Genomic DNA, 17,252 nt, shown 5'->3' on the forward strand with positions numbered 1-17,252 from the left:
ATTTTTCTTTCGTTTCCCGGACTCTTTCTAATTTAATTGGTCCTCGGGGAATTGGGGCGAGTCCTCTGCAGACGGGACCTGTTTGCAGCTGCTTGGTTTTAATTGGCTGTCTCCACCGGCGGAATCTCACCAGCAGTACTCGACCAGAAAAAAAAACAAAGAAGAAAAAAACAATTAAAACCCAGAGTGCCTCTCTCTCTCTCTCTCTCTCTCTCTCTCTCTCTCTCTCTCTCTCTCTTCCTCTCTTCTCAAGTCGTTCTCAAGCACATCTCTCTTGTCACAATTGCAGGACGCACTAACTTGAGAGCGCGATCGCGAGTCCAACTGAGCACTTGTGTAAAACAGCGGAGAGAGAGAGAGAGGAGGAGAAAAAAAAACAGGCTCTAGCTTTGACAACCTGTTCGAAGCGCATCATCCGCGTCTTCGTCCTGCCTCGGACTATAACAGACGATATCTTTCTCGGTCTGCGCTCACACTACTACTGGATAACCGAACTGGGAGGCGTCGGACTAGACACCAAAAGAACGGCATTTGAGAAGGCATAGCTTGAAATGTTTTTACCATAAATGGTCTAGTTTTATGCCTTGCTCTGATTTTCGCAGATGCACGCCGGGGAAAATGCGATTAAGATAATTTATCGAAAGAATAAAACATCAAAATACTTATAGGCTTTTGACGAGGACGAGGCTGTTTGCTATGGGGACGTCGCTTTTGTGGAATTAAGGAGCTGCTGCAAAGAATCCGTTCTAACGGCTAAAGCTTCAAAAGTTATTTAGCCCCGTTGTGAACGTTTGAATGAAGTAAGGGCGCCGTGGATTATTAAAAACAGAAAATCTCTCTGTGGAAACTAGTTTCAATATAATCTTCATTCGGGAGCAAACGATAACCACAACCGAGGGCTGGATAAATAAGGATAGCCTACCCAAGTTCGATGCTCACGTAGCTACGGCGCTGTCTCCGAGGGGATCTAACGGGATTATCCAGCTCCTCCGAAACACTGAACGGCGAAGGTGCACGAACTAACGGCATCTCAACCGACTTCAGTGGAGGTGAAATACACCTCAATACACCTCAGAGAAAGGTAAACTGGAATTGACATTTTAAAGCCAGGGCTATTTATTGAATATAAATGGGTGTATAAAACGACTTCCCACGACTTCCTCCAAGTTATGTCGATTCGGTGTCCCAGAACAGTCGATCTATGTTTTAACATACCTTAGAAGAAGTAGCCTACTTCTACTATCTGCTATTTGATCAGGTTTCACCGAATAATTGTTTCACCGGAGATACGACCGGTCCTGACTGTACAATTCACATGTTAACTTTTGATTTACTACATTTACCTCCTTAATTATTTGGAGTGTCGTCGAATACGTCTGGGAAAATGTAAAGTTTATCGGACCTAAAACAAGCGCCATGCACTTGTTTTCTCTTTGCGCAACGGTTCCGGCGCCGTGTATTCATAGAGTTGCGCGTATAGTCATACCACGGGAAATTGTAATAAGGTATGCCAGTTTTATGTGGCATTCAGAGGAATACATCACTATTTGACGCTCGGCCAGTACACCACAAGTGTGCGTTTACAAAATAAAAACAGATGTATTCATGCGATTGTAATAGCTTGTCAATCCACTGATTAAATGTGAGCTATTTATAACGTAGCATGCACTTTTACTAATAGGTTAGACATAATTTAAATCAGGCTTTATTATGTGTGTATTGCAAGATAGTAACAAGCACATTTATGTGAAAAAGTTTTACATTAAAACTGATTAGATGACACAGCATGATGTGTTCGTCGCAAATAACTTAAATTGAGGAATGTTCTGGGTGTTAGTTATTTTTCACGCGATTGCTTTGCAGCTATAAAACTATTTGTGCTGTGGCAGGTTTGCATAAATATTCCTGATATTGTACTGTAATTCCCTGGATATGACCATTTGTCCCCCGGGTATCTCTTTTTGAGGTGTTCTAATCGGAATATACTCTTACCTGTCCGTCACCGACTTTGCGAACCAACCGTGACTCAGATCCTGTCAATCCCGCAGTCCATGTAGCACGAACGTGTCGTCCTGTAATCTTTTGATAATCCAAGGTACCCACATCAAATGTAGGTATTTAAGGCTATTGCCCATACATACACTCGCCGATTAATATGCTGCGCTGACTAGAACACGATTAAGCAATTTAGACTGAAAAATTGTAACTATCGGTTTAATCTGTGGAAGAACAAAGCAATAGCTTCGCGGCTAAACAAGTACGGGTCCAGTTCATAGTTGCGACCTCGGTGTTTCCTTTCGCCGGCTGCAGGAAAATGACCGAGAACCCCTTTCTTCTTGGGTCTGTTTGCAGGTTATGACGGATCTGAGCTGAAGATGGAGCTTTTCTGGATCTTATTATTTTATGTCGTCCATCCATACGCACAGGGGCAAGGAGTTTACGGTAAGGGATCCTGGAAATCAGAAATGTCAGCTTTCTCCCTGTATTATATGTTTGTTTGAGAAGTGGCTATTGTCGGTTGACATGAGCGCGATAGTAGGCTATATGCGAGTTGAAATATCTTTAGTTGTCTATGTTTTATTAGTTATTAGTGTTCAAATTTAGTGTACACATTTTGAGATAGCTTATTGGTCGCAATGGCAATAGCCTATACCTGAAATATGGAACAGGGACTATATGTTGCCCGTATTTGCACATTTTCTGTGAAAAAATTGATGACCTATGAAATGCCAAGTTCTCAGAAGCAGCAGCATATAATAATAATAATAATAATAATAATAATAATAATAATAATAAAAATAATAGCGCAATAATAGGATAATAATTATCATAATAATAAGCCTTAGTCGTGGAATTGACTGCACGTGCTCCCCTTCCCGACTTCTGAGGGATGCGCGTGGTGCGCTATGCCCACAGCCAGGTAACTGAACCGACACGAGGCAGAGTGTGGTAAAAGGGACTCAACGACTTAATTTCAACGAGCACATACATCGCTTTCAAATACAAGTCCATTTGACATCAGTCGCTGTTCGAAACGACAATTAAGCAAGCCACACGATCGCCAGATGCTATTTCCAGATGTGATAGTAAACCCTTGCAACTTGCATCTCCGTGGTTTTACTTACCTGTCAAATCACGCAATTGCCTACAGCGCACGAAGAGAGATACGAATAGCTGTCTTAAGCAAGAGTGTTGGCGATGAGGCCAATCCTCTTCCACTAGCCTACTACACAGAGGTTAACTTCTTGCTAATTATCATGAAAAATTGCTTATATTGACCATATCCTCGAATTAGCACAAAGAGGATTGCTTTAATTTTGTTGATGAAACCCGAGTCTGTTATGTCAATTTTTGGCAGAGCAGAAAATATCTTTCTGGCCTCTAATAGTTCTAATAGTCTAATGCGCGTTTTGCATATTTTGTGTTGATTAATTCTATTTCTAAAAAATAAAGAAATACAATTGGGTGTGGCGACAGGCGTTGATGTTTCTACTGTTCACAAGCATCGACCGCAATAGGACCGTTGTTACGACTTGCAGCACCTAGTCCGACTTGTTTTGGACGTTTAAACGAATTTACGACAGTAGGGATCTTGACAAAAAGTCAAGTCGCCAAGTAGCGTACAACTGTGTCCCTCTTTTAATATAACACAAACACTGTCGATCATTTGTCTGCCTTCTACCAACCCTTGTGAAAATAATTCTGCTGAAATTTGTTTTTATTTTATTTTACAACTGTAGTCTACGAACAGCAAAATTGCTTAAAATAGGATATCCGCTGATTTCAGAACCTTTTATACGACGGACAGTAAAAATATATATATTTATTTTTGTTATGAAAAATAGTCTATGATGTTTTCTGTTGTTTTAAAGCTTTAATAAATCTTGGCAATTGGTAGCCTAGGCCTATACAACCTGCAGCAACCTGCAGGGACCACGGCAAACAAACAAGCGAAATTAAGACACATCACTGCATGGATTGGCCACAAATCTGTATTACCATTGCGTGAGGACTGCTTTCGATGTTTTGTAACTATTTTGGTTCATTCGTAAGAATATAGCTGTGCGCTCGCCGTCCTACAGGAATGTTTGTGGGACCTCTCCAGCTGTGTCTCAAAAGCCGCGGGCTCTTAAGATCGGCACCACCTTTCACCCCGCTAGTGACAGCCCTGAGGTTTGTGTCGGCTAGTTAGCCTCACAACAGGGATGAATGCCAGTTAGCGCCGTCTGGAGAAGCAGACACGGCGAAGTCGGATTAATTTACTGTCCAGTCCACAGGCAATGTACAGCACAAGCGGTATTTCACTTTTAGTAAATGTCTAGCGCCCCCCGTAGTTTGCCGGCGATTAAGCAGAACATAGCCGGAGCACGAGGATTTTCGAAAGGTGGGCGTGTCCTGGTTGTATCCTCGGGTGGGAAGCAGGACATATGGAGACGCTGCACCTGTGCGCGACTTCATTAACTTCATCAATGTAATCTTGAATAACTCCATATTTGCAGGTGTTGAACGTGCCATCACATGATATTGCCATTTCTAGCTATTTATTAACTACCGTGTGCACTAACTGGGACAAATTGCTAGCTGGAGACAATGTGTTCTGGTGTTCTGTTGTCCAATGTAGGCCTACACCTGCACATTAGCTATTAGTTTACTAGCTATGCTGATATGATCTTACAAGTTAAACTAAACAAGCAACATTTTTCATCCTACATTTCTGTAAATCCATAACATCCTCCGTTATAAACTTCCCAAAAGAGGCTACGCAATTTCAACGTAGAGACCGAAATTAATTTTGAATTTGAGCCGTTGAAAGCAGGGTGACTAAAATGAATTTATGTCATAATCCCACAGAGCAGGGTGTTTAATCTATGCAGAGCTGGGCAGGAATGTTTAGTATAAATATTTTAACTTGCAAAGTGGTGGCTTGACACAGCCCGTTGAGTGAGAGTGAGAAGTATCACCTTTCTTTATCAAAGGCACGGAACATCTTGACGGTAAAAACAAGATGGTTGAAGATCTGTTTTTATATAAATGACTGCCTTTAGGTTAATTGAAGTGCTAATGAATTTGTGTTTTTTTCCATCTGGCTGGTCTGATGAAACGCATGCACCAAGCTGGTTCTTCGTGCTGTCGTTTATTTCTGGAATTACTCACGGTTGATGCCAGAAAGACCACCTACTGGCTTCTCTCGCTGTCGTATCCCGGGGTGGACACCCTCAGTTTTACTGAAATACCACATAGCATCCCAAACCACCCATCCAATTAGATGGAGACATTTTAAACAATGACAATTGTGGGAGAAACTAGTCTTAGTCTTTGCATCGAGGGAATGGCCATTTCACAATTTTCGAAACAAAAGTATATATTTGGGCAATCTGGCCAGAAGATAATTGACTATGTACCGCATGTTAACAGTCCACAAGCAGCCATTTCTCCAGAATAGCTCTGTGCCCTTCTGGATTTTTCTAGAAGGCTGTCCATGATCAGTTAAAGGGAGTGCTATTTCTCTCCCTCTCTCCTGATTGGCTCTAGGGACAGCATTGTTGTGAAGGTTTTCTATGGCTGACTTTTTGCACCCTTTGCTCTGCATCTCTATCCATCCCTCTGTCCCACAGAACAGGATAGACAAGGGCCTTATTTTCCCCCCTCCTTTTCTATGCTTGACCCAGAAATCTATCGAGGTCTTTAAGGAAATTCCAACCCGTTAAATGTTCCTTCTAAGGGCCAGAAGCCAAATTTAGGAGGCTCCCAAAGTTTCTATCAAAAGATGGGCTAGTAACCTGCACCCGCACCAGCTCGGTTTAGATATGATTGAACAAGATTAGATTTGACACCCCACCCATAGGCAATAATTATTCTCATTCTGTTATAATTATTAGTTTCAACCCAGACTTAAAGGTGTAATAGGTAAGATTTTTGTGTTAAAACATTGTTACAATACCATTGTAAATCCTTTCCTATTGAAAAAGGCTCACTGACATGTTGACTCACCCTCTGCCTGTGTTCATAGTCCTTAAATTCAAAATATGCAGTTGACGGGCCGGCACTCTGTACCAAAACATTATATAGCTGTACAATAATTCAAGCTCATTGGTTGAAAATTGGTTCTAATTGCCACAGTCAATGGCGTTTCAGCGTCAGCGCGTTCACAGAGAAGGGGTGGGATAAACAGTGTTGTGGTTTGAGCGTGTTTGTTGCTGCAGTTCTTCTCTTGACCGTTGGAAGTCCAAAATTACCTATTGTACCTTTAAGGAGCCTATATATATTGTAGATGATGAGGTACTGCAAGTGCTAGAATGAGAATCTGTGGATTGTATTGCGCAAATGGAATGAACTGTGATATACTGTAAATACATTGCCTTTTCTTTCAACCAGCAGTTATTTATCTTGGGTGTAAATGTACCAGAATCTGTTTTGCTAGTTTGGATGTTGGGAATCAATATGTCTGTGCTTATATCAGTGGTCTGAAACGCGGTGCCGTGGAGGGCTGTTTGTATGCTGGTTTTTATTTTATTCCAGCCTCTTCGTTGTATAATTAGTTCATTTATTTGCAGAATTAAGGCTGCAGGTTTGCACATGATGTACATAAAGTGAAAAGTGTTGAATAAAGAACAACTTTTCTTGTCTAAAGAAAACCATTAATTAATAGGTTGGAATGAAAATCTGCATACACATGACAACGAGATAGAGACCACTGGCTAACATGTTTGTTATAAAATGCCTTACAGTGGCATGCAATGCGTATCATGTGGGTTACAAATAGCAAGCAGAAACATGGTTTTATTCCAATAATTGCATATTTCATATGCAATTCCAATATAATATACTAGCAACCATCTCCAAGCTTGGCTCCCTACATCACAACTTGGTAACCTACATACACAGACTTGCTTTAACATGTTAGTCACATAAGCTCATGTGCTGTTTCCCAGACAATAGCTATGTAATATTCATACAGTAATTATGAGGTTATGCCTGAAAACACAGGACACGCTAGTAATAGGGCGACTTTCCCCATTCGTGTCTGGCGTCCTTCGAATAATACAAATAATACTTCCCCCCCCCCGTCGCCTCATTGGTGGAGCGTAACCAGCGCGGAATGATGGCTGCATGACAGCGGAAAGGGTCTCAGCCCGAGTGCAGATGGCTTTCCTGGAGCGCGCTCCTGTGGGAACGTCGCGGCTCCTACGCGTGGGCCTCGCTTGGATTTCTGGGAATGCCACTGCTCCGCGTGGGCCTCGCTTGGATCTCTGCTCGTCCGTACGCCCGTCCGCTGTTGTTTTATCTCTGCATTGTGTCTACGGAGAGACGTTCGTTTCCTCGGTGACCAGTAGCCTGCGATGTGCCGGTCCCTCCCTTATATTGTTCGGATTATTTTACGACCGGTGGCCAGACCAGTGCGTCACTGCCAGGCGTTCATATATCAGGTATGTTTATGAAGACTCTTAAGTGCGTTAATGACTCGAAACCCACCCCCTGGATAAAATACAGGGTCTTTGTCACGGGTGTGCAGGGTAGACACAAGAGCCGGATGCGGGAGTAGGAATGTCAGAATATACCTTCATTTACCGGAACATGATGAAACTCAAGCAACACACTGGGCAAAACACAGGTGGCAAACGCAATGACGCTTCAACAAACGAAGGAACTTCACTCCATGTAGAGAGGACAGTCCAGTACACGTACAGAGAGATGCCTTTGATTCCCGTTTATTATTTGTCTCTAAAGGACACACAATTCTTGTCACCCCAACAATTCAAACGTACAAATATTAAAAGACAAAACTGAAAGACATACATACCCCTAGACCCATAAAAAACTAAAAATGCTGCCCCCCCCCCAAGATAAAAACAAGAAAGAAAAAAACAATTCAAAAAAGCCTTCTCCAAACACCTGGGAATGCAACAGTTTTACCCATGAAAGAAAACAATACCCAACCCCCAAACCATTCAAAACTTTAAACAAATTGCCATGATCAACCCAATCAAATGCCTTTTGTTTTTCTATAGAAATTCCATACCACATTTTCTTGATGAATCTAGTACATCACAAATTAAGGACAGATTGTATCTACTTGAACACCCAGGGGTACAAGACCAGCGAGGTGCTTCTTCAGCCAAGCACTTGGACAGAATCTTCTAGTCTGTACACAAGAGAGTGATGGGTCACCAGTTCTTCAGTAGACACAAGTTCCTTTTCTTAGGCAGCAGTGTCAACACTGTCCAGTGATAAGCTCTCCACTTCTAAGACTTTACACAGTGCTTTGCCAATGTGGATTTTTGCTGGTGTGGATGTAAATGCCGTGAAATTAGAGGTGATGTGCTGGAGCCAAAAGAACAGAAATTGTACCACTGTCCAAATACTTCCAGGTCTGTACTTACAGACCTGTCTGTATATGTAATATACAGTATATAGACACACAGACACACACATACACAGACACACACATGCCCCCACATACCCCCCCCCCACATACACATACACATATGCACACACACACACACACCATTACACAGAGAGCAGGTTTGTCACAGGCAGTGGGATTGCACGCACACACACACACACTCACACATACACTCATACACAAACACACACATACACACTCACGCACTCACATGCCCACACACACACACACACACACACACACACATGCCCACACGCACACAAACACACACACACACACACACACACACACACTCATACACAAACACACACACACGCACACATACACTCATACACAAACACACACACACACACTCATACACAAACACACACGCACACACACACACTCATACACAAACACACACACACACACACACTCACACATACACTCATACACAAACACACACACACACACACTCACACACACACACACACACACTCATACACAAACACACACACACACACTCACACACACACTCATACACAAACACACACACACACACACACACACACACACACTCACACATACACTCATACACAAACACACACACACACACACTCATACACAAACACACACACACACACACACACACACTCACACATACACTCATACACAAACACACACACACACACACACACACACACTCATACACAAACACACAAACACACACACACACACACTCACACATACACTCATACACAAACACACACACACACACACACACACTCATACACAAACACACACACACACACACACTCATACACAAACACACACACACACACACACACTCATACACAAACACACACACACACACACACACACACACACTCGCTACGCAGATCGCACGCAAGAGGGCCGGGGGGCAAGAGGACCAGGCGAGGTGGCGTCGCGCTGGGCTCTCTGTCTCCCCCTTCAGGCCGTGGGTGGTGTTGCTCTTCATCTCCCGCGGCGGTTGTCGGTCTCTCTCTCCTCCTGCCTCTGAGGTTATTTTGGATGCTGAATATTGGCCTTTTTTAATAAGCATTCATAATTTATCTGTGGCTGTGAGGCAGCCGAGAGAGAGAGAGAGAGAGAGAGAGAGAGAGAGAGAGAGAGGGCGAGAGAGAGAGTAGAGCTGCCTGAGACAGTAATGAAATTCTGCTGGTGTTTCTGTGCTCCCCCTCTCCATATCTCTCTCTTCTGTCTCTCTTTCTGTTAACACACACACACACACACACTGGTCAATCAGCTGAACCATGTAGAGATGGGAGCTGGTCTGAACTGGTCAATCAGCTAAACCATGTCGAAATGGGAGCTGGTCTGGACTGGTCAATCAGCTAAACCATGTAGAGATGGGAGCTGGTCTGAACTGGTCAATCAGCTAAACCATGTTGAGCTGGGAGCTGGTCTGAACTGGTCAATCAGCTGAACCATGTCAAGCTGGGAGCTGGTCTGAACTGGTCAATCAGCTAAACCATGTTGAGCTGGGAGCTGGTCTGAACTGGTCAATCAGCTGAACCATATAGAGCTAGGAGCTGGTCTACCTAGCTTGAGTTGTTTGTGACTGTGCTGCTTTCCTTGCTGACATGAGAACGCATAAACTCTGAGATGATGTCAGAGTCATTGTGTGAGCAGCTTTAATTGGAGTTTTTCTCAACTGATCTTTGACCCTCGACAGCACAGGTCTGTCCATAGTTTTTATCTGTGCCGGCATGTTCCTTAGACCCTACAATCTACATGCGACACTAATAAAGGAGGTGTTACAGTAGTCTTTTTTCTCTAGCTTTTCTTGTCTCGCTGATTTGGAGTAATGACGCTTGCTCATACACACGCACAGTGCACACACACACACACACACACACACACACACACACAGCGCTCACACGCAGCACTCAAGCTTTTTAATATAACTCATCACACTGTGCCTTTTCCCGGCAGTTTCATTGGGGTGACATCTTTGTCAGACCTGCTGACTGACCTTTTCATCTTCATTATGCTTAATCAAAGTCCAGGGGAATTGTAATAACCTGGCTGCCGCAGACATTCCCGCAGAACAAGGTGCATTGGTTGTGTACGCAAGCCAGCTTTTATCACTTTTTATAATTAAGTTAAAACAATGGTTCCGCTTTAATTTTGGCTTAATGGTTTCATTAAAAAAATATTTTACCCCCTTTTCATCTCCATTTTTTCGAATCCCAATTTTATCAGCAGCACATTGCTGCTGCAACCTCCACTATCGTTCTGGGAAAGCACAGACAAGCTTAAGCACCGGTATGACGCATGACATTTATTCAGTGAACGCTCTTTATCCAAAGCGACTTACAGTTGATTAGACTAAGCAGGGGCCAAGCCGCCCTCAAGCGGTGTGGGGGGTTCAGGGCCTTGCTCGTGGGCCCAACAGCTGCACCGATCTTACTGTGGCTACACCGGGGCTTGAGCCGCCGACCTTCCAGGTCACGGCGCTAAGCCGCTGCGGTTGGCAGGTCAAGCTCGCACAGACACGAGTCAGAGGAAGACACTTCCAATGCGGCTCGACGGGCAGACTGCAGACACCCTCCCAACCAGCAGGGGTCACCGGTGTGTGACGAGATGCTGTCACCCCAGACAGCTGAAAGCCTCTGATTCCTGGGCGACGCTAGGCAATTATGCTTCTGGCCACCGTTACCACCGTCATGGTTTGAACCTGCTCCTAGAGCTTGGGGCCCATCCACAGACTGAACAGGGCCTTAAATGGACACAGTACATGTCTTTATTACTGTGAATTAACTCACACTTGAACTTTCTCTCTTCCTGCACAAAAAAAGGATGATTAAAGAGGAAGGATTATTAGTTTTTCGGCTTGGACGGAAGCAAACATTTTCAGCGCCGCTTTCCCGATGGCCCAGTCGGGCGCACTTAGAAGCAGCTGCATCGGAGAGAAAGAGAAGCTACTTTGACTGCGCAGAAATGTTCTCACAATGTTACTGGGATGTTTCGCCGATGTTATTACCTTGCCACTACATGGCAGCGACGTTACGAGAACGTTTCGCGTTTGCTGGGATGTGCTGGAAAGGGTGCTGGCCCATCTGGGCCCCCCTGAAACGCGGTCCAGAACCCGGAGTCAGCCAGTCTCTCCCCCAGTCACTGAAAGCAGACGGAATGAAGTGAAACACGCAGGTGATGCAAGGCCCTGCCAGTAAATACCGTCTCAGGAGCGATGCGGGGACGTCTCTGGTGCTGCGTGTGGGTTAAATAGCAGTTCACTTTGCCTTATCTTCTCTGTGTACTGCTCACGGCATCTGTCTCTCTTTGTGTGCCCTCTATGTCTCTCTGTCTCTCTCTGCTTTCTTTCATCCACATCTCTTCTGTATCTTAATCCATCCTTCCCCTTTCCTCTGGCACTCCTCTTCTTATTTAAACAATGCCTCCTCTTAGTTTCTAATGTCTCTCCCCCCCCCTCTCCCCGCTTTCTCTCTCTCTCCCTCTCTCTCAGTCTCGTTCCCCTTCCTCACTTTCTTTCTTCTTGTTCTGAGGTTGTTTTCTCTATTCCTCTCTCCCCCACTCTCTCCCTTCCCCCCCCTCTCCCTCTCTCTCTCCCCCTCTCTCTTTCTCCGTCTCTCTCCCCCTCTCTCTCTCCCTCCCCCTCTCTCTCTCGTCTCTCTCCCCCTCTCTCTCTCCCTCCCCCCCTCTCTTTCTTCCCCCTCTCTCTCTCCCTCTCTCTCCCCCTCCCTCTCTCTCTCTCTCTCTCTCTCTCCCTCCACAGTCCTCCCTCAGTCTGTGGTTTCTTCCTGTCCTGATGTTGCCCCCCCCCCCCTCTCTCTCTCTCTCTCTCCCTCCACAGTCCTCCCTCAGTCTGTGGTTTCTTCCTGTCCTGATGTTGCCCCCCCCCCCCCCCCCCCTCTCTCTCTCTCTGCGCGGAGGTTGGCTGAAATCCCATTAACCCGGGGTCGGAGTGAAATGCTGCGTTTGGCGGCAGTTTATTTTGGCGCGAGACCTCCGGGCTCGCCGGCGCTGAGTGTGAATTCGACGAGCGATTTTCCCCCGAGCCGCCGCGAATCACCGCGCGCTTCCTCCAGGAGCGCCCCCCCCCCCCGTGCGGCCGGGTGGGGCGTGGGGGGGTGGGAGGGGTTGTGGGAGGGGTGTGGGGGTTTTGAGGTTGACTGTCCAGCAAAGGACCTTGTTATCAATTTTCACACTGCTCAAACACACACACACACACACAGACACACACACAAACAAGGCATATATTAAGGGATGGAGAGACTCACTCACACACTCACACACACACACACACAACCAAGGCATATATTATGGGATGGAGAGACTCACTCACACAGTCACACACACACACACACACAAGGCATATATTATGGGATGGAGAGACTCACTCACACACTCACACACACACACACACACACACACACACAAGGCATATATTATGGGATGGAGAGACTCACTCACACAGTCACACACACACACACACACAAACAAGGCATATATTAAGGGATGGAGAGACTCACTCACACACTCAGACACGCACACACACACACACACACACACACAACCAAGGCATATATCATGGGATGGAGAGACTCACACACGCACGCACACACACACACTCAAACAAGGTGCATATTAAGGGACGGAGAGACACGCGCAGAGGGAAAGCTCGACCCTCGCCGTCAGAAGAGCCTGCTCTCAGCTCCAGCTGAGATTACCAGTGACTCTGCGCTCAGATCATTCCAGGACCGACGGGCAAACTAACAAAGAGTGCTCGCAGTGAACAGTTGGTGCGCCATAACTTATACATGAGCAACGACAAAACTCACCGCAGAGCCCCGGCTGACATCAGAGGCCTCGCCTCCTTCTATCAGAGCCTCTTATTCTCTCCATTCTGTCTCTCTCCCTGTCTCTCTATCCCTCGCTCTCTCTTCTTCTGCCTGCCTCTCCCTCTCCTTCCCTCTCCTTGTTCTATCAGACCCTCTTATTCTCTCCATTTTGTCTCTCTCCCTTTCTCTCACTCTCTCTCTTCATCTGTCTGTCTCTCCCTCCTTCTCTCTCCTTGTTCTATCAGACCCTCTTATTCTCTCCATTTTGTCTCTCTCCCTTTCTCTCACTCTCTTTCTTCATCTGTCTGTCTCTCCCTACTTCCCTCTCCTTGTTCTATCAGACCCTCTTGTTCTCTCAAATTATTCTCCCTCTATCTCTGTCTGTCTCTCTCTCCTTCCCTCTTCTTGTTCTATCAGACCCTTTTGTTCTCTCCATTTCGTCTCTATGTCTCTATCCCTCGCTCTCTTTCTACACCGATCTGTCTCTCTCCTTCCCTCTTTTTGTAGTATCAGACTCTCTTGTTCTCTCAAATTCTTCTCCCTCTATCTCTATCTGTCTGTCTCTGTCTCGCCCTCATTCTCCTCGTTGTATCAGACTCTTACTCTCCATTTCTTTCCCTCTATCTCTCTACACCTCACTCTCACTCTACGTCTGTCTGTCTCTCCCTCCTCTCTCCCTGCTGTATCAGATTCTCTGTATGACTTTCTCAATTCCTTCTCCCACTATCTCTGTCTCCATCTCTCTGTTTCCCTTGCTCTCTGTTTCTCCTTGCCGCGTCAGACTCCCTCATTCTCTCCGTCTCTCCTCCTCCGCCTCTCCCTCTGTCACATCCTCTTTCTCTCCGTCCCTCTCCCCGTCCGTCTCCCTAACTTTCTGCTCTGTTCACCCGGCTCCTGTTTGTGCGAGACGGGGAGGTAGCAGGTAGCGGGTAGCCTCAGGACATTGGCCCTTGTTTGATGCTGACTGGCACCAGTGGCCCCGCCGCCTGACTCATGTTAGAGACAGAACTCTTACTGCCAATCTGTCAGCGCACGTAACCAGGGACAACAGAACAGGCTGCTGTGGAGCGGGACGCCAGAAGGCAGCACTCAGGGGAGTTTACTTAACTGGCAACCCTCCTTCCCCCAACTCCTCGTTTCAAAGGCCCTGAGCCTGGGAGGTCATTTCAGTTCATGGCAACCCGCACACGGCCCTGGTTCTGCCACACATGCTTAATTAGCCCGCTCTCCGAATTATTGATATACTTTTAATAATTTAAATCCCCAAATCAGTCATGCCACACATGAAACTCTACCCGCAGCTGTGCTGTTGCCAGAATGCAAGGATTTACATCAAAATGTTATCGTGTGACAGTGCCGGAATACAACCCTGTTCCTGGAGATCTACCGTCCTGTAGGTTTTCACTCCTGCCCTGACAAAGCACTCCTCACTCAATATCTCATTAAACTGCTTAATCAATAGAATCAGGTGTGCAAAATTGGGTTTGAAATGAAAACCTACAGGATGGTCGATCTCCTGGAACAGGGTTGGGCAGCCCTGGTGTTAAAGTTAGTATGAAAGATAATTGAGTTATTAGCCTTATGAAGGCCTGGTCGGATCAGTATTATGGTCAGAGAGCCCTGCTCCTGTGGCTGATCTCTATGCTGATCTCACATCCCCTTTATTCACCTGTGCCACCCCTGGGCAGGTTACCCCCAGAGATGTACATTTTAAAATTTTAAAATTTTAATTAAAATTTTCTGAAGAATGCAATTAGGCTCCGCACATTCTCAAGGGTTCGATAAGAAATCTCAACAAGGGTCCAGTGAAATTAAGCTTTTAAATGTACTTTCCATGGTAAGATCAGTACGGCAGTGTGGGGTTTATTATTGGTGTTTTCACATGTTTGGGCTGAGTGTAGTAGAATCCTCCTCCTTCCATGGACTTGATCGTTCCCAGTTGATCAGAAAATACTGCTTTTCAAGACTGGTTTCACAGACACAGTTTAGTCCTGGATTAGAGTGAGTTTTGCTTGGAGAATCTCCATTCCAAACTGAATTTAGTCCAGGACTAGGCTTAATCCGCAAACTGGCCCTATTTCACCGAGAAGCAGAGACGTATTTGGGCGTGTCGTACACGCACATCAAGACCTTTTCCGTTCCGCCACGGCTGACTGCAAGAGAGAGTGTTCAGCAATAAAGTCACGTATTAGTGGCTCGGAGACCTTTAAGGTCTGAATATCAGTATTTTTCAGATTAATGAGGGAAAATCCTTTTCCACGTCGACACTGGGGCTCAGCCTGCTGAAGAGATTGTTCCAGAACAGCGTTCCCGCCTTCTGTAAGGAACGCTGCTGATCTGTGGGAAGCCTGGGCTACACGGACCCCACTGGCAGATGTTTCGGGTTTCACCCAAATTCCCCCTACGGTTGGCAGATGTCCGCTTTTCGGACGGAATGTCTGGTTTTCCCGAGTAATAGCTGGAAGAAATTTGCCGGTAGTGTCCAATGAATTTGGGCATCGATAAATTGTTAATGTCTGCGTTTATATAGCGCCTTTATCCAAAGCGCTGTCCAATTGATGCTTTTCGTGGCACCATGCAAGGCACCAACCAGCACACCAGGACCAATTGTGGGTTAGATTGCTCAGGGACACTTTGACACACTCAGGGCGCGATCGAACTGGCAACCCTCCGACTTCCAGGCGACCGCTCTTACCTCCTGAGCCAACGTAGCCCCCTATATTAATAATTCCCTGGGCTGAGAGAATGGTTCCGCCCACCCCCAGTCAAACATTGTGTCTGAGGGGTCTGCCACCTTCCCCTGGTCCCATAGATCCTGACCTTGATTGTAATCGTGATTACGCTTCTATTGTCTGCTTTTTTGAATTCGAAATTGGGCAACCTTAGTCCCCCCTCTGAAGGGTGTGGCGTGTGCTAGTTCTCTCCAGTGCTTCTGAAGAAAGACGGGTGTGCCCGGAGATGAAACCCAAACTCTCTCTCTCCCTCTCCCTCCCGAGGTACTGCATACCTCGCGTCCGGGGTTCATAATTCAGCCCCGGCCTCATCTGCTCGTCTTTTCCCCTACCTCTGTCCGACATTTATAAATGCAAAGCTGGTCTCCCGCTTTCCTTTATTCTCCATGTCTCTCTCTCGCTCTCTTTCTCTCATCCTCTGCTTCTCTTTCTCTGTCAGGGTGTGTGTGTGTGTGTGTATGCGTGTGTGTGTGTGTGTGTGTGTATGTGTGTGTGTGTCTGACTTGGATGGGACGGTAAGGGTGTGTGTGTGTGTGTGTGCGTGTGTGTGTGTGCGTGTGTGTGTATGTGTGTGTGTGTCTGACGTGGATGTGACAGAAAGAGTCCACTGAAAACTGGAGAGGGAGGAGTTTGGGTCAGGAGCTTGAATATCGAGGATGACAGCGAAACGGCAATTCGGCTGGCCTTCCACCGCTTAATCCGTACCTGTCTCAGCCAATCAGCCTCTGCCTCCTCCGCTCTCAGCCCGTAATGTGCTGGAATCCTGCCCTCTGTTCGGCTGCTATAAAGCCGCAATTAAAGGAGGCCTAAGCTTACCCCGAGTGTCAGTCAAGCCGTGAGCGCGTGCGATGTTGATAGACGGGAACATGGAGCTCTGCTCTCTCTCTCTCTCTCTCTCTCTCTCTCTCTCTCTCTGTGGCTCTCTCTCTCTCTCTCTCTCTTTCTCTCTCTCTCTCTCTCTCTCTCTGTCTCTCTCTCTCTCTCTCTCTCTCTCTCTCTGTGGCTCTCTCTCACTCTCTCTCTCTGGCTCTCTCTCTCTCTCTCTGTCTCTCTCTCTCTCTCTCTCTCTCTCTCTCTCTCTCTCTCTGTGGCTCTCTCTCTCTCTCTCTGGCTCTCTCTCTCTCTCTGTCTCTCTCTCTCTCTCTCTCTCTCTCTGGCTCTCTCTCTCTCTCAATTCAATTCAATTCAATTCAATAATGCTTTATTGGCATGCCTGTATTATAACGATATTGCCAAAGCAATTCACAATTAAACAATTAACAACATGGAGCTCTATTTATCTCTCTCTCA

General features: G+C 46.0%; 1 protein-coding gene across 1 annotated transcript in view; it reads left to right on the top strand.

The window, feature by feature from the left end:
• Positions 1–980: 980 nt before the first annotated feature.
• The window catches only part of LOC133140095 (MAM domain-containing glycosylphosphatidylinositol anchor protein 1), a 194,338-nt gene continuing 178,066 nt past the window's right edge, over positions 981–17,252 (top strand). Inside the window, exons 1-2 of the mRNA XM_061259662.1 lie at positions 981–1,081; positions 2,353–2,442. Coding sequence (XP_061115646.1) covers positions 2,376–2,442 — 67 coding nt within the window. The 5' untranslated portion in view covers positions 981–1,081; positions 2,353–2,375. The remainder of the gene's footprint in view (positions 1,082–2,352; positions 2,443–17,252) is intronic.

Source organism: Conger conger, chromosome 1 (assembly GCF_963514075.1).
Source record: "Conger conger chromosome 1, fConCon1.1, whole genome shotgun sequence".
In the NCBI taxonomy this organism is placed as follows: domain Eukaryota; kingdom Metazoa; phylum Chordata; class Actinopteri; order Anguilliformes; family Congridae; genus Conger; species Conger conger.